Source organism: Mesoplodon mirus, assembly GCF_964341445.2.
Source record: "Mesoplodon mirus genome assembly, chromosome: 16".
NCBI classification, from domain to species: domain Eukaryota; kingdom Metazoa; phylum Chordata; class Mammalia; order Artiodactyla; family Ziphiidae; genus Mesoplodon; species Mesoplodon mirus.
In genome coordinates this window covers 26,717,726-26,745,428 of record NC_138992.1, presented here as the reverse complement: position 1 = coordinate 26,745,428, position 27,703 = coordinate 26,717,726, and the positions used below count along the sequence as shown (strand labels likewise).

General features: G+C 40.7%; 2 protein-coding genes and 1 long non-coding RNA gene across 8 annotated transcripts in view; 2 read left to right on the top strand and 1 right to left on the bottom strand.

Moving 5' to 3' along the window:
• The window catches only part of PKHD1L1 (PKHD1 like 1), a gene marked incomplete at its 5' end in the record, with an annotated part of 152,794 nt that extends 137,964 nt beyond the window's left edge, over positions 1-14,830 (top strand). The window contains 6 exons of the mRNA XM_082600825.1: positions 288-632; positions 6,881-7,032; positions 7,431-7,577; positions 7,916-8,069; positions 12,369-12,632; positions 14,647-14,830. Coding sequence (XP_082456951.1) covers positions 288-632; positions 6,881-7,032; positions 7,431-7,577; positions 7,916-8,069; positions 12,369-12,625 — 1,055 coding nt within the window. The 3' untranslated portion in view covers positions 12,626-12,632; positions 14,647-14,830. The remainder of the gene's footprint in view (positions 1-287; positions 633-6,880; positions 7,033-7,430; positions 7,578-7,915; positions 8,070-12,368; positions 12,633-14,646) is intronic.
• Positions 1-25,484, bottom strand: part of LOC309791760 — a 41,036-nt gene extending 15,552 nt beyond the window's left edge. For 2 of the 3 annotated variants that reach the window (XR_014291565.1, XR_014291566.1), the window contains exons 1-4: positions 25,434-25,484; positions 10,796-10,976; positions 9,239-9,359; positions 8,898-8,953 (exon numbers count right to left, since the gene is read on the bottom strand). This is a non-coding gene — a long non-coding RNA (uncharacterized lncRNA). Of the gene's footprint in view, positions 1-8,897; positions 8,954-9,238; positions 9,360-10,795; positions 10,977-16,293; positions 16,478-25,433 lie in introns of those variants that run through there. The other variant, XR_014291567.1, reaches the window with a different exon arrangement.
• Positions 25,485-25,775: 291 nt separating this feature from the next.
• EBAG9 (estrogen receptor binding site associated antigen 9) overlaps positions 25,776-27,703 on the top strand; it is a 32,336-nt gene continuing 30,408 nt past the window's right edge. The window contains exons 1-2 of one of the 4 annotated variants that reach the window (XM_082600709.1): positions 25,881-25,900; positions 27,021-27,101. The gene's annotated coding sequence lies outside the window, so the exon portion shown is untranslated. Of the gene's footprint in view, positions 25,901-26,126; positions 26,449-27,020; positions 27,102-27,703 lie in introns of those variants that run through there. The other 3 variants (XM_082600708.1, XM_082600710.1, XM_082600707.1) reach the window with 3 other exon arrangements.

Here is a 27,703-nt window from a genome sequence, read left to right as displayed (position 1 = left end):
GGTTCATAATTAGATTTTATTTCTCATTTGTACGTGTCTATAGCTAATTGTTTTTTTAAAATAAATTTCATGTATAATGATTATTAATGGTATTATTTTTTTAATTTAATTTTGCATGTCAGTTCTATAAGTGTTTTTGTTTTTAATATGCACATTTCCCTATGAAAGAATGATAATGTTGAACTTTTTCAAAATTTCCTAGATTTAAACAAATATTAAATACTGCATGGTAATTATGATAATGTAAATAAATTTAACTGTGCTATTTTGGCTTTTTTCGTTCATAGAGCAATTCCTTCCTAACCTGAATTCCACTGTCCTTGGTGAAAACTACTTTGATAGAACCTACCAGATGCTTTACCTTTTGGTTAAAGGAACTATACCTGTTGAAATCCACACCACCTCAGTCATATATGTCTCTTTCCAATTACCTGCTGTAACAGAAGATGACTTTTATAGTTCTCATAATCTGGTTAGAAATCTTGCCTTGTTCCTAAAGATATCAAGTGACAAAATCCGTGTCAGCAAAGTAATACGAGGGGAGAGTCTGCGAAGGAAGAGATCCACGGGACTCACAGTTGAACTGGAGATTGGAGATTCTCCCCCTCAGTTCATAACCAATGACACTACAGGTATGAAAAGGAGACATTTGAGACAGAGTAATGCAATTCAAAACCACATCCATAAATAAACCTATCAAGGCTTGGTAAACCGGGCCTCAGGAAATCCCACCAACCCCACATCCTGAACCCTATAAGGGCCTAGAGACCCTTCTCCCTGCTCTACTCCCAAACTATTTTGAATTATGAAGGAACTTCAACCTCTGTTTTGTTATTGTAGCAGTTAATTACTTCAACAAAAGGATTTGACCTAACATAAAAGATCCTAGAGGTGACCTAAGGAAGTGACCTTATAGCTGAGAGATTAAGGGTGAAAAGAGCTGGTCACTGAAAAGCGGGAGGTAAGAGTGCTGAAGGCAGAGGAAGTAGTTGGTGAGTTTGCTACATTTGAAGAACTGGAATGGGTCCAATAGGTCTGCAGCAAAGGCATCAGGAAGGACAAGCTGCCAGAGACAAGGCTGAGAAGGAGGCAGATGCTAGATTGTGGGAAACCACAAGAAGTTCTCCCCTTTGTAAGCCAAGAGAAGGACAGTGGATGTTTTCCTAAGGGACATAATAGACGATTCTGAGAGGTGGAGTGGTGGGTTAGATTTCCAGAGTAAAGTCACATATTTATACTAACAAGTGCAAATGTGCCAGAATATGTTCTGTCTTTAATTTCTATGATTGACCTAATCAGCCTTACCAGCCATCACCCCTTTCTCTGTCCCTCACTCCTCATACCCTATTTCCTTTCTAAAAATTTTTATTTATTTATTTATTTTTGGCTGCATTGGGTCTTCGTTGCTGCGTGCAGGCTTTCTCTAGTTGCGACGAGCAGGGGCTACTCTTCATTGCGGTGCGCGGGCTTCTCATTGCAGTGGCTTCTCTTGTTGCAGAGCACGGGCCCTAGGCGCGTGGGCTTCAGTAGTTGTGGCATGCGGGCTCAGTAGTTGTGGCTCATGGGCTCTAGAGCACAGGCTCAGTATTTGTGGTGCACAGGCTTAGTTCCTCCACGGCATGTGGGATCTTCCCAGATCAGGGATTGAACCTGTGTCCCCTGCACTGGCAGGCGGATTCTTAACCACTGCACCACCAGGGAAGTCCCTCATACCCTATTTTCTAGGTATCAGAGATAAAAATAAGCTCAGCTATCCCATCAGAGGAAATTTTGCTGGCTTAAATTATGATTTCCTTCAGGTGGCTCAGTTTGGTTGGGCATTTGGGTAAATGTTCAACCCTTCAGATTTCCTTCCTCTCCATCTGTTCAAGTTGGTATCTGAATACCAAGGGGCTTTCCTGACCTCAGGCCCTCTTGTTGCCCTCTTGTCTTCATAGTCTTTGTGACAGCATGGGTGGTCTTCTCTGCTCTGTGGTGCAACTGAACTTTCCTGGCCTCTTGACATCCAATCGCATCCTCAGCTGCTAATTCCCAACTGTACCACTGTCTCTAGTGGTCAAGCACAAGTACTCTCACCTAGGCATACCCCTCTCTAAGAAGATGAGATCTGGGTCTCTGTCAGAGGAATATTACCATCCAGCTAATGAAGCTTAAGCTAAAAGACCCTTTACTTGTACAAGTCCTGGGAGGGGCTTTAAATTTCAAGGCCCTGGGAGAAGGGTCCACTTAATAATGTGGTCAAATAATTGACTATTACTGTAAAAGTTGCACAAATAAGACTTGTTCATAAAGAGAGCCTCCATGCTGTATAAATTTCAGACTCAGAAAATCCTGATCTACCCTATTCCTGTCCAGCATCTTTTTCATTAAACTTCCAGGCTCTCTTATGTGTAAACTTAGGTACTGGGTGAAGTTCTCATCTTCTGCCACTGGGGGTCATCACTCATTTCTCCAGGAGGTTTGCTTGTGAGCTTTAACCCCATGCGTTTGCCACATTTCTGTTCTGGAATTCTACCAGTTAGGCAGGCAGAAAGTGCTTTCCTTGTGGGGATAAGCCTGTGAAAAGGCTTGCATGAATGGAATGAGGTACACATCAACTCCCTTTGTTGAAGGAAACAGGAAGCATAGGCTTGTGCTGCAACCAGATCTTACAGTGATGTTCTCTGCCCAGACATGGGTTACTTTCCTTCAGCAAACTTGTATTTTCTTGTAGCTACAGAATCAGGGCTTTGGGCTTAACACAGTCTGCTAATTTAGTCTAGGAGTTGTAGCAGGTCCATGCCACATATATAGGTTGCTCACTGACTCTTAGAAATCCCTGGTAAACTCTTATTCAAGATAGTTTTGGAAGTTTTAGCCACAGCAATCAGAGAAGAAAAAGAAATAAAAGGAATCCAAATTGGAAAAGAAGAAGTAAAGTTGTCACTGTTTGCAGATGGCATGATACTATACATAGAGAATCCTAAAGATGCTACCAGAAAACTACTAGAGCTAATCAATGAATGTGGTAAAGTAGCAGGATACAAAATTAATGCACAGAAATCTCTGGCATTCTTATACACTAGTGATGAAAAATCTGAAAGTGAAATTAAGAAAACACTCCCATCTACCATTGCAACAAAAAGAATAAAATATCTAGGAATAAACCTACCTAAGGAGACAAAAGACCTGTATGCAGAAAATTATAAGACACTAATGAAGGAAATTAAAGATGATACAAATAGATGGAGAGATATACCATGTTCTTGGATTGGAAGAATCAACATTGTGAAAATGACTCTACTACCCAAAGCAATCTACAGATTCAATGCAATCCCTATCAAACTACCACTGGCATTTTTCACAGAACTAGAACAAGAAATTTCACAATTTGTATGGAAACTCAAAAGACCCCAAATAGCCAAAGCAATCTTGAGAACGAAAAATGGAGCTGGAAGAATCAGGCTCCCTGACTTCAGACTATACTACAAAGCTACAGTAATCAAGACAGTATGGTACTGGCACAAAAACAGAAATATAGATCAGTGGAACAAAATAGAAAGCCCAGAGATAAACCCACGCACATATGGTCACCTTATCTTTGATAAAGGCGGCAAGAATATACAATGGAGAAAAGACAGCCTCTTCAATAAGTGGTGCTGGGAAAACTGGACAGGTACATGTAAAAGTATGAAATTAGAACACTCCCGAACACCATACACAAAAATAAACTCAAAATGGATTAAAGACCTAAATGTAAGGCCAGACACTATCAAACTCTTAGAGGAAAACATAGGCAGAACACTCTTTGACATAAATCACAGCAAGATCCTTTTTGACCCACCTCCCAGAGAAATGGAAATAAAAACAAAAATGAACAAATGGGACCTAATGAAACTTCAAAGCTTTTGCACAGCAAAGGAAACCATAAACAAGACCAAAAGACAACCCTCAGAATGGGAGAAAATATTTGCAAATGAAGCAACTGACAAAGGATTAATCTCCAAAATTTACAAGCAGCTCATGCAGCTCAATACAAAAAAACAAACAACCCAACCCAAAAATGGGCAGAAGGCCTAAATAGACATTTCTCCACAGAAGATATACAGACTGCCAACAAACACATGAAAGAATGCTCAACATCATTAATCATTAGAGAAATGCAAATCAAAACTACAATGAGATATCATCTCACACCAGTCAGAATGGCCATCATCAAAAAATCTACAAACAATAAATGCTGGAGAGGGTGTGGAAAAAAGGGAACACTCTTGTACTGTTGGTGGGAATGTAAATTGATACAGTCACTATGGCGAACAGTATGGAGGTTCCTTAAAAAACTATAAATAGAACTACCATACGACCCAGCAATCCCACTACTGGGCATACACCCTGAGAAAACCATAATTCAAAAAGAGTCATGTACCAAAATGTTCATTGCAGCTCTATTTACAATAGCCAGGACATGGAAGCAACCTAAGTGTCCATCAACAGATGAATGGATAAAGAAGACGTGGCACATATATACAATGGAATATTACTCAGCCATAAAAAGAAACAAAATTGAGCTATTTGTAGTGAGGTGGATGGACCTAGAGTCTGTCATACAGAGTGAAGTAAGTCAGAAAGAGAAAAACAAATACCGTATGCTAACACATATATATGGAATCTAAGAAAAAAAAAAAAAGGTCATGAAGAACCTAGGAGTAAGACAGGAATAAAGACACAGACCTACTAGAGCATGGACTTGAGGATACGGGGAGTGGGAAGGGTAAGCTGTGACAAAGTGAGAGGGTGGCATGGACATATATTCACTACCAAACATAAAATAGATAGCTAGTGGGAAGTAGCCGCATAGCACAGGGAGGTCAGCTAGGTGGTTTGTGACCACCTAGACGGGTGGGATAGGGAGGGTAGGAGGGAGGCAGACGCAAGAGGGAAGAGATATGGGAACATATGTATATGTATCACTGATTCACTTTGTTATAAAACAGAAACTAACACACCATTGTAAAGCAATTATACTCCAATAAAGATGTTAAAAAAAAAAAAAAGAAATCCCTGGTAAGCCCTTAACATGTATTGGGGTCCAGTATTTACCACACTAACCACTCAGATATCCAAAGAAACTGTGATTTATTTCCTATATGTGATCTAAACTGCTTCACATACAACTTCTCCCACCCTCTACTCCCTTAAAGCAGTTTTATCTTGTTAGATTTATCCAGATATAGGCATAATACAGTCTAAGAACATGGAAATAGGGGCAGGAGGAAGGACAGATCAATGGCCTGTTTCCCAGACTTAGACTGGGGTAGGGTTTGAGGTCTTGAGGAAAGCCCTACAACCTGGCAAGGAGTGACATCACAGCAAAATATTGGGAAGTGGCAAGAAAGATGTGCATGTATTCATAGTAATACTCCTAAGTCCCCATAGCCTTCACATAGTGTCAGGAGATCCAGAAGTTCCCAGATGTCCTAGAAAGCAGTTACTTAAGTACTGAGGGGACCTCTGGATAAAGAGTCATGTCAGGAATAAGAGCTCTTCAAGTTAAGGTCTTTGGTTTCTAGAAGGCAGTCGGCAGAAATGGATGCCTTCACACATGAAATGGTCAGAGAGAACCTGTTAACAGTGCAGCCTGGTCAGACTGGCCACCCGGCACCGAAAACCAGTGAGGAGAAGTGGTCGTAGTAGTGTCGGGACGTGAAGCTCCTTTGTACTGCTGCCACGTGAGCCCTCCTACCTGGGAAGCCATCTTGCAGGAGAGTGTGTGCAGGGAGTGGCGGCGGGGAGCCCACTAGGCTGCCATTTACCCCAAAGAGTCTGAGTCAAGCAAAGAGACCTTTCCAATGGACAGGGACTGAAATTCAAATTCCCCAAGAGTGTGATTTTCAAAGTGTCGCGTGAGACCTGCTGTCCGAGAGCGTTGCTTCTTTCTTCCCGAGCACACTAAGCTTCAGGGCTTAGCCTTCATGGAAGAAACTCAATGATTGAAGTCCACCTTCTGGATGTGGAAGGTGCTAGAATCATAGGAAGAGTACACCAAAACATCCTGGCTGCGGTTCCTTAAACAATCACTCTGACTACAGTGTATGGAACGGAGTGCAAGAGGGAGAGAATGTATACAAGAAAGCCAGTTTAAAAGCTGTTTTAGTATCTCTGCTGATGATGGGTTAACTAGGATTTGGGCAGTGGAGGCAGATTTAGAAATTGAGAACTGATTAAATGGTGTGGGGGAGAGGTGAAGTCGAAGAAGGGTTCAAGCAAGAGTTCCAGGCTTCTGACAAAAGGAGTACAGCGTGTAGAGGTGTCCCTTCATAACGTAAGGAGCGTTAGGGGGGCAGTAGGTTGAAGAGGAACTGCCAAGCTAGAAAAAGGGAACAGAAACTACCTACAATGTTAGAATTAACCTTGAAAATTGTCAACGTCCAGAGCAAATAACAATTTTTTGTTAGTAATTTAATGCTAACGTTAGCAACTGATTAATTCATACTATAAATTCTATGATGTTAATTATCCTTCCATTCCACAATTAACATTCTATTTTTAAAAAGTGATATGCGATGATAGACATACATGATAGTGCTTCACTTAGACAAAAGATGACATAGGAAAGTAGTTTTCTCAGCATGCTCTCACTCATTTTTCTTGAATTTATTTTATCTACCTTTGTTTTTTCTTTAATTCCAGCTTAAGAAACATATTCTACTGAGCTTTTTATTTTCCTGACCTCCTTAGTATGACTTAGTCATGTTTAGCTCATGTACAGTTAGAGAGCTGTAGAATTGTATAATTTGGATGGAGCAAGCAGCACAAACAAAAATGAAAGTGAGATATTCTCACATGTTCTCACTATTCCATACTCTTATAATCCACATGTCATAACACTGTTTCCTCATAGATCAGATGCAGTTATCTGAACTCCAAGAAATTGCTGGTTCTCTTGGACAAGCTGTAATTTTAGGAAAAACCAGTAGTATCCTTGGATTTAATATCTCTTCCATGTCTATTACCAGTCCTATCCCCAGCCCAAGTGATTCTGGCTGGATTAAGGTAAGAAAATGTGACTAGAAAAGTGCATTTTAGCTATTTAAAACGTTGCTTATTTCTTATTTTAACTATTTTTCTATTTCAATACAATAATTTAGAGGGCATATCTTTCTAATCTATTGTTGGTTATTTTTTTACAGTATTACTAAAATGCTAAAGTAGTTGAAAAGGAGCATATCTTCTAAAAATTATGTATTGGCATAAAATGTGCTTTGCTTTGACTATTTACGACAATGCTTCATACATTTGCTCTAGAGGAAATATTATAATAATATTGACTTAACGTATTAAACATACTTTTAAATAAACAATGATATAACATTTAGCCTGGCTAAGATGAGTTTGCTACTGAATGTACTTTATCATGTGAAAACCACTTCATCACCCATGACCATTTACAGGTGACTGCCCAACCAGTTGAAAGGTTTGCATTTCCTGTTCATCATGTGGCCCTTTTGTCCTCGCTGTCAGTGATCACTCAGCCGGTGGCTACACAGCTGGGACAGCCATTTTCTCAGCAACCTTCCATAAAGGCAGTAGATTCTGATGTAAGTTATGACTCAAAGATATATTTAAGTGGAAGAATTAAGCTATAAATTCTGGAGGGTGAACCGACTTCACTAATCCTGGTAGACTGGCAACCTAAGGATTGCACTGCCTCTTCAAAGTTGGACCAATATCTATGACTATCACCTTTTACTGTTTTAAAAATGTTTCTTTTCAGTGAATTTGCTCCACTGCCCAAACTCTTTGTGCAGGAAAAGGAGCTTCTATAGATTTAAAATTTGAAATGAGGCATTAAAAAAAATAAAGTTCCAAATATCTTTCTTAAAAAAAGCATGGGAACAGGACAATTGTTATAATTCTCTACTATTTTTTTCTTTAGGGTAATTGTGTATCAGTTGGGATTACTTCACTGACTTTGAAGGCCGTACTAAAGGACTCCAGTAATAACCAAATCAGTGGTCTTAGTGGAAATACAACAATTCCATTTAGCAGCTGTTGGGCCAACTACACAGACCTTACTCTTCTTAGAACAGGTGAGTGTACTATTTTGGATCCTCACATATATACCCATAAATAGGGACAATTATAATTTCCTTTTAATGAACAAAGCAGTCTATACTACACTGGTCAATAAATTATAGAAATCAGAATGTCTGGCTTACAAAAATATATTTAATATGCAAAACAAAGTGAAAAATAAAATAAGCAATTAAGTGAATTACAACAGGTAACTTGGGCTTCCCTGGTGGCACAATGGTTGAGAATCCGCCTGCCAATGCAGGGAACACGGGTTTGAGCCTTGGTTCAGGAAGATCCCACATGCCGCGGAGCAACTAAGCCTGTGTGCCACGGCTACTGAGCCTGTGCTCTAGAGCCCGTGAGCCACAACTACTGAGCCCGTGTGCCACAACTACTGAAGCCCGCGTGCCTAGAGCCTGTCCTCTGCAACAAGAGAAGCCACCGCAATGAGAAGCCCGCGCACCACAACGAAGAGTAGTCCCCGCTCGCTGCAACTAGAGAAAGCCCGTGCGCAGCAACGAAGACCCACCGTGGCCAAAGATAAATAAATAAAATAAATAAATTAAAAAAAAAAACAGGTAACTTGAGGACATACATCAAAATTATATCATGATTTGTATTTTCTTCTTTATCCATGTGTGTATTTTTCTAAATTTTCTTACTATGTATGTATTACATTTATAAGAAGAAAACTTAATATATAGATTTTTCAAATTCAAGAAAAGAAAGGATAATATAGTGTCATATAATTTTAATGGCCCATGCAGGAGTTCAAAGTTGGGCTGGAATATGGGTTCTAGTCTTTCTGAAAGCCAATGCAAAGGAGAAAACATGAGCATTACCATGATTCACAGTCCTCTGCAGACAGACCATTTGCTGTGGAGAATCACAACTTGCTCTGAGGTCAGAACAGATGTCTCGTATGAGTTCTCATGAAGTATACTCATGATATCATCAACACATAAATACATGATATCTTCAACAGTAAATACAGTCATAACTTCCACAGTGAGGTTTCTTATATTATCTTCGTGTGGATTGATGGCATAACTCCAACTGGTGAAAGCCTTTCTACCAAGGCAAAAATATGTCCAAAAAACAGGTCTCTATTGATGATAGATTATTCAGTATCGAAAAGAATGAAATACACCATGAGAGAAAACAGCCTTATGATGATGCTTACCCATGGAAGGCAGAAAAATCAGGTCATCAAGGACAACACAGAGCCACTGGATCAACCTCCTCTGAAGTCCAAACAATCCCCAGATTTAACAAATTTGACCTCATCATTAAATAGCTACAAACTGCAAAAAAAAGAAAAAAAAGAAAAGAATGAAATAGACTCCTTGTACTGGAGACAGGCCTCCATTAATCTATTTACCTCAACCTTTATAGGCCCTAACTCCTGAAAAAGTTTTATTGTGGTCCTCACTCTTCTAACCACTGTTATTTCAAATACACACACGCACTAAAGGTCAGAATAAAAGCCAAAGTAAAGAGTAAGAGAAGTTAAAGAATATCTAACAATAATCTGTTTTTTTTTCCATAAGAACTAAATATCAAAAGCTAAAATCATTCCAAGAGAATTTTTTCCTTATTTGTTGTTTCCTCGTGCTTTGATGATGCCCTACACCAGATAAGTTTGATCTGCCTACTGGGCAACAATATCTCAACCTAGAGTTTGATGGGAATCCAGTGGCAATGAGTTCAACATTGTGTTCTGGGACAAGTACCTGGAGTGTCCGGTAAGCCTGGTGACCAAGGATAGAGCCTAATTCGTTAACAGTCAGCCTAAATGGCGGTAGGACTGGGACCCTTTTATGGGAAATGAGGAACTTGACAAGAACCCTCCCCAGGAAGGTGGACTCAAGAGGTGCACAGTGACAAAGACCCAACCTGATGATCGAGGTCTCCAAACTACCACTTCCAAAGGCAATGTTCCAAAGTAACCAGGGTCACTGGAGTGCTGAAGCAGTAATGTAGGTTTTGACGTTTTTATGATAACAAAATAGTGCTCTCCTTTTATCCAGTATATTTTCTTTAAGAGTTCAAAGCTTCCCTTGGAGTGTCTATCTTATTTGCTATGGAGAACAGTCATTGTTTCTAATTCCCTTCCTTCCTGCCTTCCTTCCTTCCTTCCTTCCTTCCTTATTTCTTGCTTTCTGTCTTGCTTTTTTTCCATCAAGTGTAGGGTTTCAGTTCTCTGGTCGTGTATAGTAAGGAAGGTCAAATATAGTCATCTCTTTGTTATTTTTAAATCAGTTAGCCAGTTTTTAGATTAACTGTAAAACTGCAGTAACAACAAAGCATATGCAAGAAAATGAATAAAGCGTTTTGTAACACTGTCTTGTAGGTATCCCACTTAATTACTGCACTGTGGGAAATCCCCTTGCAGATTAGGCTAGCCTGACCGTGTGGCACCACACCCTCTTCTACTTATAGCTCCGTAAAGGGCAAGGCAGTGGCCACCGGGTAGAGAAGGCATGGGTTGGAGTTTCTCACACAGAAAATAAAAATGTGAGAATTAGGTAAGAAAAAAGTGGAAGAAGAAAATAAACAGCTGAGACTGCATCTTTTGAGCAATCTGGATTAAAATAATATTACTAAAGGATAATAACATTTGGGACACGATTATTTAGCAACCTATGTGATACACAGCACTTGTTTCAGTTTCTAATGCTACTTAACAAACCAGCCCTAAATCTGATGGCTCAAAACAACAATGATTTCATTTGCTCACAATAATGTGGGTCAGGAATTTGGGATGGTTCGTCTCTGTTTGATGATGTCTGGGCCTTCAGCTGGGATGGCTTGATTGGAGTCGTGTCACTGAGGTTTTGATCTTGGATTTTGGCTGAGTTCTTCACTTCTCCTCCATGGAATGGCCTCTCCACTAGCCTAGCTTGGCATTCCTCACAATTCTGCAGGAGAAAAAAACATAAAAACAAAGCAAAAATGTCTAAATTCTTCACACACCAAAATCTTTAAGAAAAAATATACCTGCCACAAAAATTCAGTTTTTTCAAACTGAAAAAAAAGGAAAGACTTAAAAACACCATTGTCATGAATTGTAACAGTGGCAGAATATTCTACGGAACAATGTCTATCCACCTTGAAAGTTATAGAATGCATTGCTATAGAAAGCACAATGTGGTCAATACATTCTCTCCTGAAAAAGAAAAGACGAATGAAAACAGAAATTATTATTTTTTAAGATAATAGAAAAAAAACAGAAGAATGAAAACTTTGGAATTATGCCAAGTATTGCACATTCTGCTCTGTATGGTAACTACTGTTTTGTTTTTTTTTTTAGTTTGGCAGTTCACTTTATTTTTATTTATTTTTTTTTACATCTTTATTGGAGTATAATTGCTTTACAATGTTGTGTTAGTTTCTGCTGTATAACAAAGTGAATCAGCTATATATATACATATGTCCCATATCCCCTCCCTCTTGCGTCTCCCTCCCTCCCACCCTCTCTATCCCACCCCTCTAGGTGGTCACAAAGCACGGAGCTGATCTCCCTGTGCTATGCGGCTGCTTCCCACTAGCTATCTATTTTATGGTAACCACTATTAATGATAGCAGTAGTCCAAGAAGAAATTATGTCATGGAAAAATCTGTTGGTTAACTGATATTCAAAACTATGGGAAGATTTAACATATGGATTAAGAAATATTTAGATGAGTGTTTCACACTCTAAATATATCTAACATGTGTTTCCTCCAGCTTGTCTACCTTGGGTAAAAGGAAAGGAATCATGATCTTGCAACATGAAAATAGCATCTGACTTAAAACAAATGTGGAAAACAGTTAAAACTGGTTGAGTCTAAGTTGAGGGCATATGGATGTTTGTGGTACTATGCTTTCAACTCTTACGTTTGAAATTTTTCAAAATAAAAAGTTCAGTATGCATCCCCACCTCCCCCAACTGAGGCTGCAGCTTCTTCACTCCTCGGTCAAGTGTACGGGGATCAGACAGAGGTTCAGCACCCTCACCTCCCTTCCCTACTGTCCTTCATTTCAAACAGCCTCTGGGCACTAGGAAAGAACCCCTAAGAAGTAGGTACTGATGCTGCAGAAAGAAAACCTACCCAGAGTCCTCCTGCCCATAGTTGTTGGGCAGATAGAACTCTTCTGACTCTGAGACCCTCTCTACACTTGTTTATACTTTATTTGACTCAATTTCCAAAAATACTTCGTTAGGGGTTATACAGTATTCGTAAGTCAATGAAAACCCAACTGGAAGTGTACGAAAACAAACAAATAATAAAAAGAAGTCAGACACTGTGATGATTTTTTTTTTGCCCTAGGAAAAAACTTTAAGATTGACTTTATCCTGGATGACGTCGTTCAGGTGGAGTCCAGGACTTTCAGCCTAGCCGCGCAGTCTGTCTCTAGCAGTGGCAGTAGCGGCAGCGGCGGTGGCAGCAGCAGCAGTAGCAGCAGCGACAGTAACGTGTCTACTGTGGGCACCGCTGCCCAGATAGTGACTACAGTAGTTAGCTGTCTGGTGGGAAGAGTGTTGCTCTTGGAAATATTTACGACTGCAGTTTTGACTTTGAACTGAATTCTCGGTAAGCACAGTTCACTTTTTCTATGTTTGTCTCCACATACTGAGGTACCAGAAAATGTTTACGAAATAAAGACTGAGTGCAGTATAGCACCACAGACAGAAAGACACGATCTCAGCCATTGAGAAAGTTAGAGTTTCAATGGTAGAGACAAGACCACCCTACGGAAATGTTATTCACACTGCAGGATGGCGTCTAAGAGTGCGGGGAATGAGAAATGCAGGTTACATCAGGACTCTTTCAGTTGCAAAGGGCAGAAGCTCAGCTCCAATTGGTTTAGGCAGTAAAGTGAACTCACTTAACTGAGAAGTCCAGAAGTAGTCTGATTTCTGCCACAGTGAGAACCAAGGGCTCAAATGACATCATCTAGAACCTGTGTCTCTCCGTCTCTCAGCTTCATTCTTCTCGGTGGCAGATTCACTCCCAGGCAGACTCTTCATCAGGCACCCCAACCCTCATGGTACAGGTACCACCAGCATCTTCATGTTTACAGTCTACTGGCCCAACAGCTAATCCAGAAAGAGCAAACCTCTTTCCCATCACTTCCAGCAAAAGTCCCAAAGCTATGTCATTGACCTGGCTTGGGCCACATACCCATTCCTGAGCCATTCGCTGTGGCCACGAGTTGCCGTGAATTTGAGATGGGGTAATAATTTAGAAGAATACTGAAGTACTTCAGTAGTAGAAGCCAAGACTAGATTTTAAATTTAAAAATAAATAAGGTCAGGATGAAAGGAAACAATAAGGCCGGTTCTGGGAGTAGCAGAACAACTGGAGGCTGGGACTTCAGGAAGAAATAATCCGTTCTTCCCTCCTCATGGTAGAAACTAATTAGAAACCAGCTGTCAAGGGAGAAGGACGGTTTGAAGAGACCCAGCCCTGGCCTTTTAAAGCTAATATAGCAGGGTGGGTTTGGAGCCGAGGGACAAAAGGTAAAGACCAACACACAGGTTATTGTATTTTAATGCCTGTTTTCCTGTCTCCAGAATTCTAATAAAAGTAAAACTTGTTGTCTATTTTATAATAGCGTGATAGGTATTGCTTAAGTTCATTTGTTTCTTCCCAGAAGCATTAAAATATAAGGTATAAGTACTCCTTATTATATATTTGTTCATTTTGTGTTTCCTCACTAAATGCATTTTTTTCCTAATTATCTTCACTGACTTTCTTCCTACTTGTACTTGACAACTTTGGGATTTTACAAAATTCAGAAAATTCTATTTTCAAGTCATTAGTAAATGATATTCTTCTTGGTGTTTTTTAGGACATTTTTTCCAGATAAAAAGTTAATCAACAGCTTCCCCTTTGCTACTAAATAATCTATCATTCTTCAGTTAAGACATAAGAAGACTTAAACACTATTGTCTTAGTCCTTTCAGGCTGCTATAACAAAATACCAAAGACTGAGTGGCTTAAAAACAACAGAAATTTATTTCTCACAATTCTGGAGGCCAAAGTCTGAGGTCAGGATGCCAGCATGGTCAAATGAGGCCCCTCTTCTGGGTTGCAGACTTGTCACTGTATCTTTACATAGTTAAGGGGGGGTTCTGTGGGGTCGCTTATAAAAATACTAATCCCATTCATGAGGGCTCCACCCTCAAGACCTAAGCACCTGTCAAAGGCTCTACCTCCTAATACCGTCACATTGGACATTAGGCTTTAAAATAGATGAATTTGGGGGTGGGACACGTTCAAATCATAGCCCATTGATGAAATGAAATTATGGGTTTTTTTATAACTTTGAATTCTGAATTAACAGTATTTTACTTTTAAGAGCGTTATGAAATTACACTAAATAAAATGACAAAACTTGAATGTGAAAAATACAATATATAAGCACCACTATTCTCTCTCCATGGTTCCACACAAAGGCACATTAAATTGGTAAACTCTGAAATACTAAGTTTTGCCTTATTAACCATACCATGAAATATTAGAAAAAGTTAAAATTAATAAAACATATTTTAATATCACACTATATTTTCTTAAAAATATTTGTATTGTTTTCGCTTTTCAGGAAGTAACTGAAGTGCTATTCTGAAGAACAGGTTGAAAACACAAATACAAGAACTGCTTATTTAAGAGCTATTTTGTTGCACAACAAGAAAAAGTCTGTAGCATTTTCAAGAAAATATACTAAAAATATTTTTGTAATATATAAAATGTATTACTTAGTTTTAATCACAAAAATCAAATTTCTTCAAAATACAAATTTCTTTTGATTCCTTATGTTTGTATGTACTTATTTCATCAAAAAATAATAAAACTTTTAGAAATTTTTGATTTGTAAGCAGATATACCACCTCCAAGTTGCTGTACCAACAAATCATGAAATACTTTAAAGAGTTGAAAGAGCTTTCTAGTTTTGACTTAACTTCTTTAGATCAGATTGGAAGCATTCTGAATTTTTGTATGTACTGGGGGATCTGTTTTTCTCTATCTATTCATAAGACTCTAATTTTCAAAGATCTAAGCCATTTTAATTTCTAAGGATTTTGGAGAAATGAGATTGTTTTAGACAATCTCATTTCAGATTGTCTAAGGTGCTGTTTTTCAGATCCACAGGAATCCCAGGAATTCTAGATTATCCTTGATTTCTGGGCCTGCCAACCCTGGCCAGTCGTCTAGGAAGAGTTTCATTGGTGTCGCTTGTTTGAACAAGTCCAGACTCCTCTGCTTACCCCTCCTTCCCACTCAAAACTGTCACTATTAAGAGTGTGACCTCCTGCAACCCAAGGCTACACCAGAAGAAATACTTATTTTCAAGAGGATAAAATTAGGGAATGCAAAAAAAAAAAGCCACAAATTAATGTAGCTAAACTAACCAAAAGCTCTCATACTATAAAAACTGCACTTTTTACTCAGAAAAGTCTAAAGGAAATGCTATATTTAGAGGAATAACCCCAATCGAGGCTTTGTGGCCATGTCCTGAGCAAGTAGACTTGGTATTCACAAAAGTTACCTTCCAGCAAGTGACACTCAGGAAGCATTTGGAACAGCTGAGAGAATTCAAGGAAACCCAGAGCTTTTTCTACTGTGAACCATTTCCTAAAATGCTCGCCCCAGGTCATTGTTAACCTTGCTTAACAAAAAATTATTAACATTTACCATGTAGTAAATCCAAATATCTTTGTATATATTTGGCATTTTGTTCAGTCAAACAAACGTCTACTTAACATTTGCTAGATACCAGGCATTCTAGTGAGAAGACTACAAGGAATAAGATGCTGTCTTCACCTTCCAAGAGTCTACAAGGTAGCTGAGGAAATAGTGGTGGAAAAGGTGATACACAAAACACAGAGATACAGTATCATATGTGAGAGAAAGAGACATAGGGTGCTGTAGGGGCACAGAGGAGGGGCACTTGGCTGGGGGTAGGAGCATCCTGTGAGGATGGAGATGGATGAGGGACAGATTGCAGAAGAATATGATGCCTGAGACGAGTGGTGAGGAATAAAGCATGAGATTAGCCAAGGAAGAGTGTCCTGACAGAAGGTGTGGTGGTGAGAACAAAGGCTGAAATACCATTAGATAGTGAGTTCCTTGAAGGCAGTAAGGCTCTTCCTTAGTAAGCATTTAGTAAGCATTAGTATTAGGCTATTCCTTAGTAAGCATTTCTCTTGCCCTCTTACGAAACGTCTGGCACTAGTAGATGCAGACTCACTGTTTAGTGGATGAATGAAGCATGGAGCACGGGGAAATCAAGAAGCCGTCTCACGTTACTGGAGCACCAGTACACTCCCTTCAGTAGGAACAGCTTTCATGTCCAGAGAGCACGAATTAGACCACACCACTGGTTAATTGAGGACTCTCATACTTCCCTCACTTCCAACCTCAGAGGGATGAGAAAGCTCTACCACTAAAATGGGGAGGAGGAGAGAGAGACCCAACAAGAAAGACTTAAAAATCAAGTTTTCTAATGCAAATCCAGTTTACTCTCCATTTCAGGACATTTCCTTTCACTGAGAAAACTAAATTCCAAGAACTACAATTGTAGCATCTATGGAACAAATTCCTGCATTCGGTTTCTGGGAGATACAAAAATATTCTTCACATGTGAACACTGTGAAAGCCACAAAATTGGCCACTATCTGTAGTCCTTCCTTACCTCAAGTTTTAACTCAGTCCACTGGAAACTTTTTGTCAAAAATTTTCCATAGATGTTTAATAAAGAACTTTTCTAACGTAACAGAGCAAGAGCTTGTGGGCCTGCGGCACAAAAAGCCAAACTCTGACGGGATGTTTGCTGCAAAGTAAGGATTTATTTGCAGGATGCCAAGCAAAGAGAAAGGGCAGCTCATGTTCAAAAGACTCCCAAACTCCCCGATGGTTTTAAGCAAGTGTTAGGGGAGAGGGTCTTAGGATGCCTGATCAGCTCCTGGACATTCTGGCTCATTGGTTGGTGGTGAGGTGATGTTTCCGGAATCTCATTGGTTGGTGGCTCCAGTCAGTCTGGGGTCTATGTGCTTGTGGTCAGCATGTAGTTACCATCCTCCACTGGGTGGGTGGGGGGGATCTTAGTTTTTACTAAACAACTCATAGATATGCATCTGATTGTTATTTATATTCCTTCAGCAGGAACTAGATGTGGAGTCCTGTGACTCTGTTGTTCTAATCATTAACTGCTCCAGTCTGCTCTTTGGAACTTAGTGAAGGCCTAGGAGCCTAAAGCCTTTTTTCTGCAAATAAGAAATGGGGGACATGGAGGGGCTTTTGTACCTGGGAAGGCCCCACAGGGTTCTGCTTGGTTTCACTCCCCCTTTTTCTTTGATACTCCTCCATCCTGAGGGGAACAGGGGTGGGACAAGAAAGGGAATAAAGTTTTAGATAGATTAACCATAAACTTCGCAGGGGAGCTCGGTTTAAAGGGGACTGGATTTCACTAATACAAGTCATTGGAGAATAAAAGGAATTTCTAAATTTTTGCTTCTTAGCCACAGACTTTGTTAAAAAGTTCCTGATTTAACTTCTTTAGGTTTCTGGCTGTCTGCTTTTAAAATTTTTCTAAAGTTATTATAGTACATACCCATAATTATTTATGCCAGATAAATTACAATTTTAACTACTGGTTTTTAAAATGCCTAATTGTTAAAAATCCGTGGGCAATATGGCTTCACATAGCCTTCATTCACAAGCTGGACACTTTTTTTTTTTTTTTTTAAATCATGTTTCTCTGAATAATCCTGTCTTAGAAATTTGTGTTTAAATTTTTAAAAATACTTCTAAATGTAACAAGTGGGTATTTCGCTGTTGAGCAAGTCATTTAAAAATACTTTGTGTGTTAGTACTGTTTCTCCAGGATCTGAAAGATTCATAAAGTAAGTATGATGTTCCCATTTTGGTCAATATAAGGAAGAGAGAATAAAGAGGTAGTAAGAATATCTTCCTGTATTTCTGATAATAAGCAAAACATTTCTATCTTGTACTATTGTCTCTACTCTTTTCTCAGCTGCGTCACCTTCTGATCATTGCAATGATTTCTAGGTGGTCTACCTACTTTTACCTCTTCTCCGTTTTATCCTGAAGAGTGCTGGCTAAAATACTACTAGTACTTCTACTACTAGTAACAGCAAGAATGAAAGATTTACCACATCTTTACCACACTGAGCGTTCCACGTGGACTCTTTCCTTACATTTATGCTCTGAAGATATTATCCCCTTTTCCAGATGAGGAAACAATACATAAAAAGGTTAAATTAAATGCCCCAGTTCACAGAGCTTTTAATGGTAAAGCTGGGATTCGAATCTAACTCCAGATCTCAGCTCCAACATTTAATTGCCTCCCACTTTTCCCCAAGCAGGAGAAAGTGTTGCACTGTGAAGAGAGTTTTTAGAAACACATATTTAGGTCCCAATTCATGTTCAAACTCCAGTTTAAATTTTACCCCCTCTATGCCCTCAGGCAAGTTCTTAGTCTCCTTTATTTTCAGTATCTTCACCTATAAAATGTGGCAAATATCTACCTTGCAGTGTGGTATTTGAGGACCGATTATCACATATAAGGCACCTAATCCAGTGCCCAACAGGTGGTAAGCTCTCAGTAAAAGGTAGACACTCCTGTTATTGTTATACCCTAATGTTGCCTATATTATGTCATTCGCTGGCCCATAAACCATTAGGCTCCTTATTGTTCCAGAACAGTACCTAGCATGTAATGAACACAATGTGAGTGTTAATTATTAGAATCACTGGCCAGGTACAGGGCCACGAAGAACAAAGACTTTCTCAGCAGTGAGTGCAGTGAGAAATGACCAATTTGTGTACAGTGAGGTTTTTTTTTTTTTTTTTTTTTTTTTTTTTTTTCCGGTACGCGGGCCTCTCACTGCTGTGGCCTCTCCCGTTGCGGAGCACAGGCTCTGGACGCGCAGGCTCAGCGGCCATGGCTCACGGGCACAGCCGCTCCGCAGCATGTGGGATCCTCCCAGACCGGGGCACAAACCTGTGTCCCCTGCATCAGCAGGCAGACTCTCAACCACTGCGCCACCAAGGAAGCCCTGTACAGTGAGTTTTTATAAACAATCTTGTGGCATATTCTAGGAACTTTACTTAAAAGATGGCTATTATGCATCCCTTTGCCCTTCCTCATCCTTTCCTGTTTTTCCCGCCTAATGGAGCAAGACGTCTCCTTGCACCAGGAAAACAAATGCCAGCCCCTTTTGGGAGGGTACAGAGAACTCAGGTAAAATCAGTTTGGGCCCCTGACCATACCAGCCTTTTCTTTTTCAGGGTTTCATTGCTACTCGGCCAGAGTCCTAATCCTAACTGATACATCTTCTGGTTTCATCAGATTCCTGAGGTGGCAAAACATGAAAGGAACAAGAGAATAGGGAATTCATCCTTTCTACAGGGGGAGGTGGGCAGAGGCAATGCCAGGGCAAGGAAATTGTTTCAAATAGCTCATACATTTTTTATTTTTTTATTTTTTTGGCTGTGCTGGGTCTTGGTTGCTACGCGTGGGCTTTCTCTAGTTGCGGTGAGCAGGGGCTACTCTTCGTTGCGGTGTGTGGGCTTCTCACTGCGGTGGCTTCTCTTGTGGAGCACAGGCCCTAGGCGTGTGGGCTTCAGTATTTGCAGCTCGCGGGCTCTAGAGCGCAGGCTCAGTAGTTGTGGTGCACGGGCTTAGTTGCTCTGTATCATGTGGGATCTTCCCGGACCAGGGCTCGAACCCGTGTTCCCTGTATTGGCAGGCAGATTCTTAACCACTACACCACCAGGGAAGTCCCAGCTCATACACTTTTGAAGTTATTATCTGTATCCTCCAAAACAGAGATGCTTAAACCTTGATCTGAATCCATGTGTATTTGGTTTGGGAAACCCATCAGAAACCATTGGAGGGGAACTTCCCAGGTGGCCCAGTGGTTAAGAATCCGCCTGCCAATGCAGGGGACACGGGTTTGATCCCTGGTCCGGGAAGATCCCACATGCCGTGGAGCAACTAAGCCCACGTGCCACAACTACTGAGCCTGTGCTCTAGAGCCCGCAAGCCACAACTACTGAGCCCACGTGTTGCAACTACTGAAGCCCGCGTGCCTAGAGCCTGTGCTCTGCAACAAGAGAAGCCACCGCGATAAGAAGCCCACGCACTGCAACGAAGAGTAGCCCCGGCTCGCCGCAACTAGAGAAAGCCCGCGCGCAGAAACAAAGACCAAACACAGCCAAAAATAAATAAATAAATTTAAAAACATTAAAAAAAAAAAAAAGAAACCATTGGAGGGTCACACCCTTCTTGCATTCTCATCAGTGGGCATTTTCAGCTTCCTCAGGTTGGCACCAGCTGACAAGAAGTGTGCAATCTCTAGTGAAAGAAACATAAAGATTTATCCCCGCCAACTCTGCCTCCCCAGAGAGCAGCTACACACACAATGTGTAAGACCCAAAAAGAAGGGGCCTGCTCTCAGTGTTATAGTAGGTATTGATACTCGAATACTTGTGGGCAGTCTGCCCAGCTACAAACCTCTTACCACACTAGTTGCAGGCTTTGATACACTACTCTAGTTATTATGATCAGATCATGATAAAATTAGAAAGCTCTTTAGGAAAAGCTGTTCTTCCAGGAATTCTGTTTACCCTTGACAAGCTGATTTTATTAGGAAAATTCCCGTCAGTTAAGGGCCGTGTGTTCCATTGATTCCTCTAACATGCTTAGCACACATTATGCCCATGGTAAGTGTTGAGTAAACTGTTTAATCAAGCAAGTGAATAGACAGCATGATGAAACTTTTCCTCTGTGAGGTTTCTGAGATAAAGAAATCCTACCAAAATATAACAGGAATTGCACTTTACCTTGACTTACTGCCTTAACACTTCAAATAACAGTGTATAAAATCCACACCCAGTTAGAGACCACTAGTTACGATTGCCATGGTAATGGGCTCTGTGCCTATGAGCAGAAAAAAATAATTCCTTTTGGGCAGGATACTTATGAGTGTGTCTGGCTATGTGGCAAGATATTTTCCTTTGGTTTTTCTTGAGAGTAGTGTACGTATTTAAGCAAATGATCCTTCATACATGTAAATTCTCCCTAGGAAGAGAGAAAATAAATAAGTTCTTTATACTGAAAACTTCTAGGATGATTATAATATGGATTTAATTCTCACTTATAAAGGGTTTAATTTCAAATAAAAATTAGGGCAAGGAATACATATTTCACTGTGAGGAGGTAATTTTCACTGTATGAAATGTACATCTTATACAGACAAATGCCTTTAACAAGAATTGCTGATATGTCTAATATTTTAAAGGGCCAGAGGTGGTCAGAGAAGGATCCAAGAGCAGCACTTTGAAATTAAGAGATTAAAAAGCAACAGTCAAGGGACTTCCCTGGCGGTCCAGTGGGTAAGACTCCTTGCTTCCACTGCAGGGGCTGCGGGATCGACCCCTGGTCGAGGAACTAAGATCCCACACACTGCACAGCCAAAAAAAAAAACAAAAAACAAAAAACAAAAGCAACAATCAAGACACGTGTCCTCCTGAGTGAATTTGCATTAATGGACAACAACAAATCTCTATTTTGAACAGGAGCGTTAGCATGAAGAAGTATGTGCTTGAAAAATATTTCTATTAATCATGCAGTGATGTACTGAGCTGAACTAGAGGATCAAAGATCATTATGATAATCCTGGTGTGCTAAAATAATAGACACTGAGAAGAAGAAATGGACAAAATTTGGCAACAGATACTATTTTGAGAAAAATATCCAGTGAGTAGTGAGAAACAGCATGGAGAGGGAAGGGTAGGTCTGTAGGTGCTTTTGTTCTAATAGCTGCTCTTTGACTCTATATCTTTTTTTTTTTTACAACTTTATTGGAGTATAATTGCTTCACAATGGTGTGTTAGTTTCTGCTTTATAACAAAGTGAATCAGTTATACATATACATCTTTAAAGCAAAGAGGCAAAGGAGGTGGGGGGTGAAATCAGAGCGCAGCTTCAAAGTTGAGTGTTCCTTCCTCTTTTCCCCTTTTTAACGTGTTACTAATAAATATGTCTATTTCTGCTTGCTGATGACACAAAATTCACCTCTGTTTTCCTTAGAGGCACTGCTCCTTGTTGTGAGCTAAAAGAAGATTCAGGGACTTGAAGAGGATAAACCTGTACGCCTAAGAGCTTTCATTGATTTTATTGCTTTGTTTCCAACACATTTCCATGTACATTATGCCACTTACTTTGCCAAATAAATCCATAAGGCAGGAATTATTAGCCTGATTTTGCAGGTGAGAAAAGGCTCAAACTTGTTCAAGATCAAAGTCGTAATGTCCATCATGCTGTAGCTGAATGGAGTAGGCTTTCATTGTTGATTCAGTGTTGCTTTAAGTTTTCAATTCACATGTTATAAACTGTTATGTTATGTTGGTTGAATGAATCATATTTACTGTTAGAAATAATAAATGGCATTAGATTGCCAGGCCCGCTCAGATCAAGTCTACTTAACTCATAATATAGCTGAATTATATTATAGCTCTGATAACAATATGGACAATGCCAAGAGGTATTACATTGCTGAAACTCACTACTGAAACACAATAATGAAGAGTTCACCCCATTTTTTCATATGAATCCATTTCTAAAAAAAGACATGGATTATTTTTCTCCATTCCTATCCAGGCATCTTCTGAAGGGACTTGGTTAACTCTTAATTATTCTTAAACCTTGGGTCTTCCTGTATTTAGCAATAAAAATTACTACTAATTGAAGATATGCTATAGAAACAATGATGAAACATATTTATTTAAATGCTTCACAGAATGTTAATTTTCTTTTAATAGAAAAGAAATTAAAAAGCTGCTTCAGGGTTTTTGGTTTCTCTATTAAGCAATTGATCCTAACTATTAAATGGTGATTATGGATATTAAAAAATAAATTATGGTTTTCCATAATATTAAAATGTACCATTTTGAAAGCAAGCAAAATTCTCTAGAAGAGAAAGATCAATAAATCAATCCATTAAAATTATCACCAGATAATCCTTTGCTTTCAAATGTGTCTGTTCAAAACTGTCACTCTATAAGCTACAGGGCTTTGTTTTGCTTGATCAAGAAATGAATGTGACTTTATGATCCGTATTCAACCGTGAACAGCTGCTCATCAATAAAAAGCCATTAATGTCCAAGTCAGAACAGCAGGTCTAAGACTGTGCTTAAAGAAAAAACCATCCCTTTACTGAAAAGCCAGGGAACTGAGTTGGGGAAGACCTGGAAGCCCTGGGCTGTGTTTGCAAGGTCTGCCCTACCTCCCAGGCAGGGATGGGAGGTCAGTTGACAAGACACTACTCAGAGCCAGCTGGAGAATTCAGAACAAGGAAGCCTATCCAGGCTTTGAACTGGGAGAGTAAGTGGTGTGTTGGAAGCTCATAGAATGAAAATAATCAAGCTGGTGATTGGGCAGGCAAATCAAAAGACTTAAAGTGGGCAAAATGGTCCTGACACAGAGCAGGTATAATTAACTGTACCCCATGAAAAAGAGGCAATCCAAAAAGAAATATTTCATATATCAAGTTCTATCCCTTATGCTCCTCCCACTTGACATTTGGTGGTCCTCCTCCCCACTCCACCCAAGCCTTGGGCAGAGAACAGGACTTCAAATTGCACACTGCCAAGAGTGGTCCCCAAGCAAGACCCCAAATTATGGCACTTATGATCCCCAATTATGGGATTACTACTCAACAACTGAAGATGATTTTTAAATATTCTTTTATAGGTTTTTTTTTTTTTTTTTTTTTGCGGTATGCGGGCCTCTCCTGTTGTGGCCTCTCCCGTTGCGGAGCACAGGCTCCGGACGCACAGGCTCAATGGCCATGGCTCACAGGCCCAGCCGCCCCGCAGCATGTGGGATCTTCCCGGACCGGGGCACGAACCCGCATCCCCTGCAGCTGCAGGCGGACTCTCAACCACTGCGCCACCAGGGAAGCCCTATAGGTATTTTTAAAGTAAATTTTAAGTTTGCAGTCTTTAGCAAGCTTTCTGTTTGTTTTGTTGTTGCGCTGGAAAACAAGCATTCACTATTTGTTCTAGAAAAATATGTACCTTTTGTTTCATTTGCAAATGGAAAATTTAATAAAGAAAACTGAGGAATAATTTTTAAAGAAAGGAAGAAAAGACCATAGGGATATAATAAATGACTTGAAGCGAAGATACACGTCACTAAGGAAAAGCATTTTGAAAACATGTTCATATCAAGATGTAAACTAGCCTGGATTTTTGATTTTGGGAGTCAAAAAAAAATTCTAGAAATTTTGAATTATTGGAATTTAGGCATTTGAAGAGTTTAAGGGCTAGAACAGGTGTTTAAGGGACTGTGGAGGGTCAAGTGGACTCAGGGAGCTGTAGTTACTGGGAATGATTTAGTAGTAATGCAGTACTAGTAGCAGGCAGTAAGAGCTCTTATTTAAGAACGCTTGCTATGCACCAGGCTCTGCCCTAAGAGCTTTGTAAGCATTGGCCATGAAGTAGGCACTATTATGGCCATTTTACTGATGAGGAAACTGAAGTTTAGGGATATAATAACTTATCCAAGGTTACGCAGAATAATTCCAGATCAAAGTAATAAACATTCTTTTTCTTCCCCTCCTGAGGATAAACAAGTTAAATTATTAATAGAAATGTGGTATAGACTGGGGTGGGGGGAGGGAGTGGAGGTACTGGAAAGTTAAGCGGGTAGGTAAGTGCTGGTCAGGGTGACAGAACAAAGGTAGTTGTAGCCAAAAAAGAGGTTAAAAAAAAAAAAAAAAAAAAAGGCTGGTTGAGGAACAATTTGCATGAACAGCTTTCAGTCTTTGACCAGTATAAACTTCTAACCTCCCTCACCAGTCACTTTACAACAGTGGAGCAGATACTTTTCTGAGGGCCCCTTACTCACAATAGCAAAGGATCCTAGTCTTTTAACAGCATACAGGATGAAAAGAAACAAAAAACAATCAGGTTTCAAAGAGAGAACCATAGAAAAAGAACACCTTAATTTGGAAGAGTGGCTAGCTCGGTAAGTAAGCCAGGAACAAATGCAGGGACACGGTGAAGTGCCACTTTTTAACTTCCAGTTAAAGGAAATTCGATCAAAAATTACCAGCAAGAGCCTAAATTCTGAATTAAACTCAGCGCTTCGCACCCCTAAAGTTGTGGAATGATTGAGATCTGGCCAGATCCATCATCTTGAGACAGCTACGACTCCCTCATTTTTTGCAATCTAAACACGTATTTCTCTTGGTCCCATCTGGTAGAGGGATTCTGTGGGTTTAAGGAAAGGGGGCATGGTTGGAGCGGAGGCACTGTGTATAGAAACTAGAGCAACACAAGACGAGCCCAGACACTCACCAAAAAATCAGCCCGTATAGCCAGCGACGGTCACAAAAACCCTACTCCTGAAGCCCAGGCAGCTGCCACTGCGGCCTCCGCCACTCACCCCGCCCCCAACGCTCATTGGCTCTCAGCCCCGACGCCGGACCCGCAGCCTCTCGCCTATTGGGCCAGACAGGACCTGGGGCGGGGTGCGGAAACAAGAGTTTGGGACTACTGAGAGCCGCCTTCGAGGGCTAAGGAGAGGCAGGAGGTGGGGCTGGGGGAGGGTTTCCCGACGACGGGGCGACTATGGCAGCTGCGCGGCGGCAGCGGCGGCTGAGACGGAGTGCGCGCCCGGCTTTGAATGAGCGGGGCTGGGACTGAACCTGCGGAGCGCAAGCTCGAGGAAGCGACCGGCAGCGCGCGTGCGCGCGCCTTGTGTGCGCGCGCAGCCCGCGGCAGCTCGGAGCCTCCGCCGGGCGGGCGGGGAGGGGGAGGGGCAGGTGAGTGTGTGCGGCTCGCGCGCCGAGGGGCTTTCCTCCCCAACCCCCATCCCGATCCGGACCCGGGTCTTGGCGGGGGGGTGTCCTCTGCCCTTCCCCAGTTAGCCCTCGTCTCTGCCCCGCACTTCCCGCTCTCCCACCTTCCTTTTCACCCCTCCACCCGGTTTCCCCCCACCGAGGCCGACTGCTACTCTATGGTACTGTTTCCGGGTCAGGGTGACCTCTGGGGTGAGGGTACCGCGACCCGGAGCGGGCCCCGGGCGTGCAGCCCTGACCATGCGGGCTCACGCGTGGGAGACCGTGCTGCGGGGCTGCAAGCGGAATTCCCGAGTCCCCAGATTCGCCCCCCACAGGGAAATTTGCCCGTTCTTCCTGCCCTTCCTCTACAGGCCTTGCTCCTTCCCAAGCAGATTTTTCTAAAATCCAAATCCCAGTCCACTCGGCACCCACTTGGAGCAATTGAGAGCGTTTTCACCAAACGCCGTACATATGGCGTCGGATTGTGCAACCTGAAAACGCTCCTGTTGTTTTTCGCATCTGTACAGTGGGTATGATTTTTTTTTTTTATCAGACAATTTCAAGTGGATAATCTGAAGTTAAAACATTTTAGTTATGAAACTCGTTCCTTTTGAGCCTTTCAGGAGACTTTACTTTGCCTTTGTAGGAGCCTCAGTGGTATTTGAGGGCCTGACTTTGAGTTGCCTTAGATGGTCCAGTGTTCGCTCGCTCTCACGTTCTACTTCTAGTTCCCCTTCTCTTGCCGCTACCGAACTTTGGTTTTTCAAATTTAAGTGAGGTCAGGTGGTTTTATTTTTGGAGCCTTGTGATATATCTTAACCTACTTCAGAGATTTACAAACTTAATTTGAGGATATTCTGTACTAGATTATATGGTGTTTCAAATTTTGGTATTAAAAAAATTCAAAAATATAGTTTTAGAAATACAGCAATTAGTGACTTGTTTAGCGTGTACCAACATAGATTTTGGCTTGGCTTATTTAACAATTTGTGATATAGTGACTACTGAAAAGATCTCGCCAGCAGTTTACATGGAATTACAGGGAGGAAGGATACATTTAATCTTTCAGTTTCTAATGCAGCATTCTTTTTTAAAGTTGTAGGTGAATCTTTTTCACTTGACACAGCCAAACTGTCATTCCTGTTGATTTCCTAGAGATGTCATTTGTCCAAAAGCGCTGAGGGTAGGTTGCTTTATGGTTCTGAACTTTATTTCGGCTATATCTCAAGTTTTTGTATTTTTGTAGTAATTTTTAAGGAAACTTTAATTTTAAAATTAGATTATATTAGCATTTCTCAGTTCTAGAAAGTATTTCGACGGAGTAAAAATGCAAGTAGCTTAAGATGTGTACTTCTCAGATTGGTGATCTAGAGAGTGTTTCAAAAATCAACTGAGGCAATGAGTGTAAAATTTAAGAAGAGGTTTCTTAAATGGGATGTATGGTGTGGGAAGAGCCTGGGCTTTGGAGTCAGTCTCTTTAACTTCTGGGTGAGTGAATGTGAACTTCACAAGCAGTTGAGCCTCATCTGTTAAATGGGAATAGTGAAACTCACCTCCTTTGTCTTTAGGATTCCAGTGAGGCCATAGAAGGTACATTGTCTAGAACTATATTGAGTGCTCAAGGAATGATAATTTCCCTTCGTTCAACAAATATTTCAGTACCTACAATGTGCTTAGCATTGGCTAAGATCTAGAAATACCAACTGAGCAAGACTGATGGGGCCCTGCCTCCCTAGTCCCTTGCATTGTCACTAGCTTGTGACAGTTGAGCAGCATACACAGGGT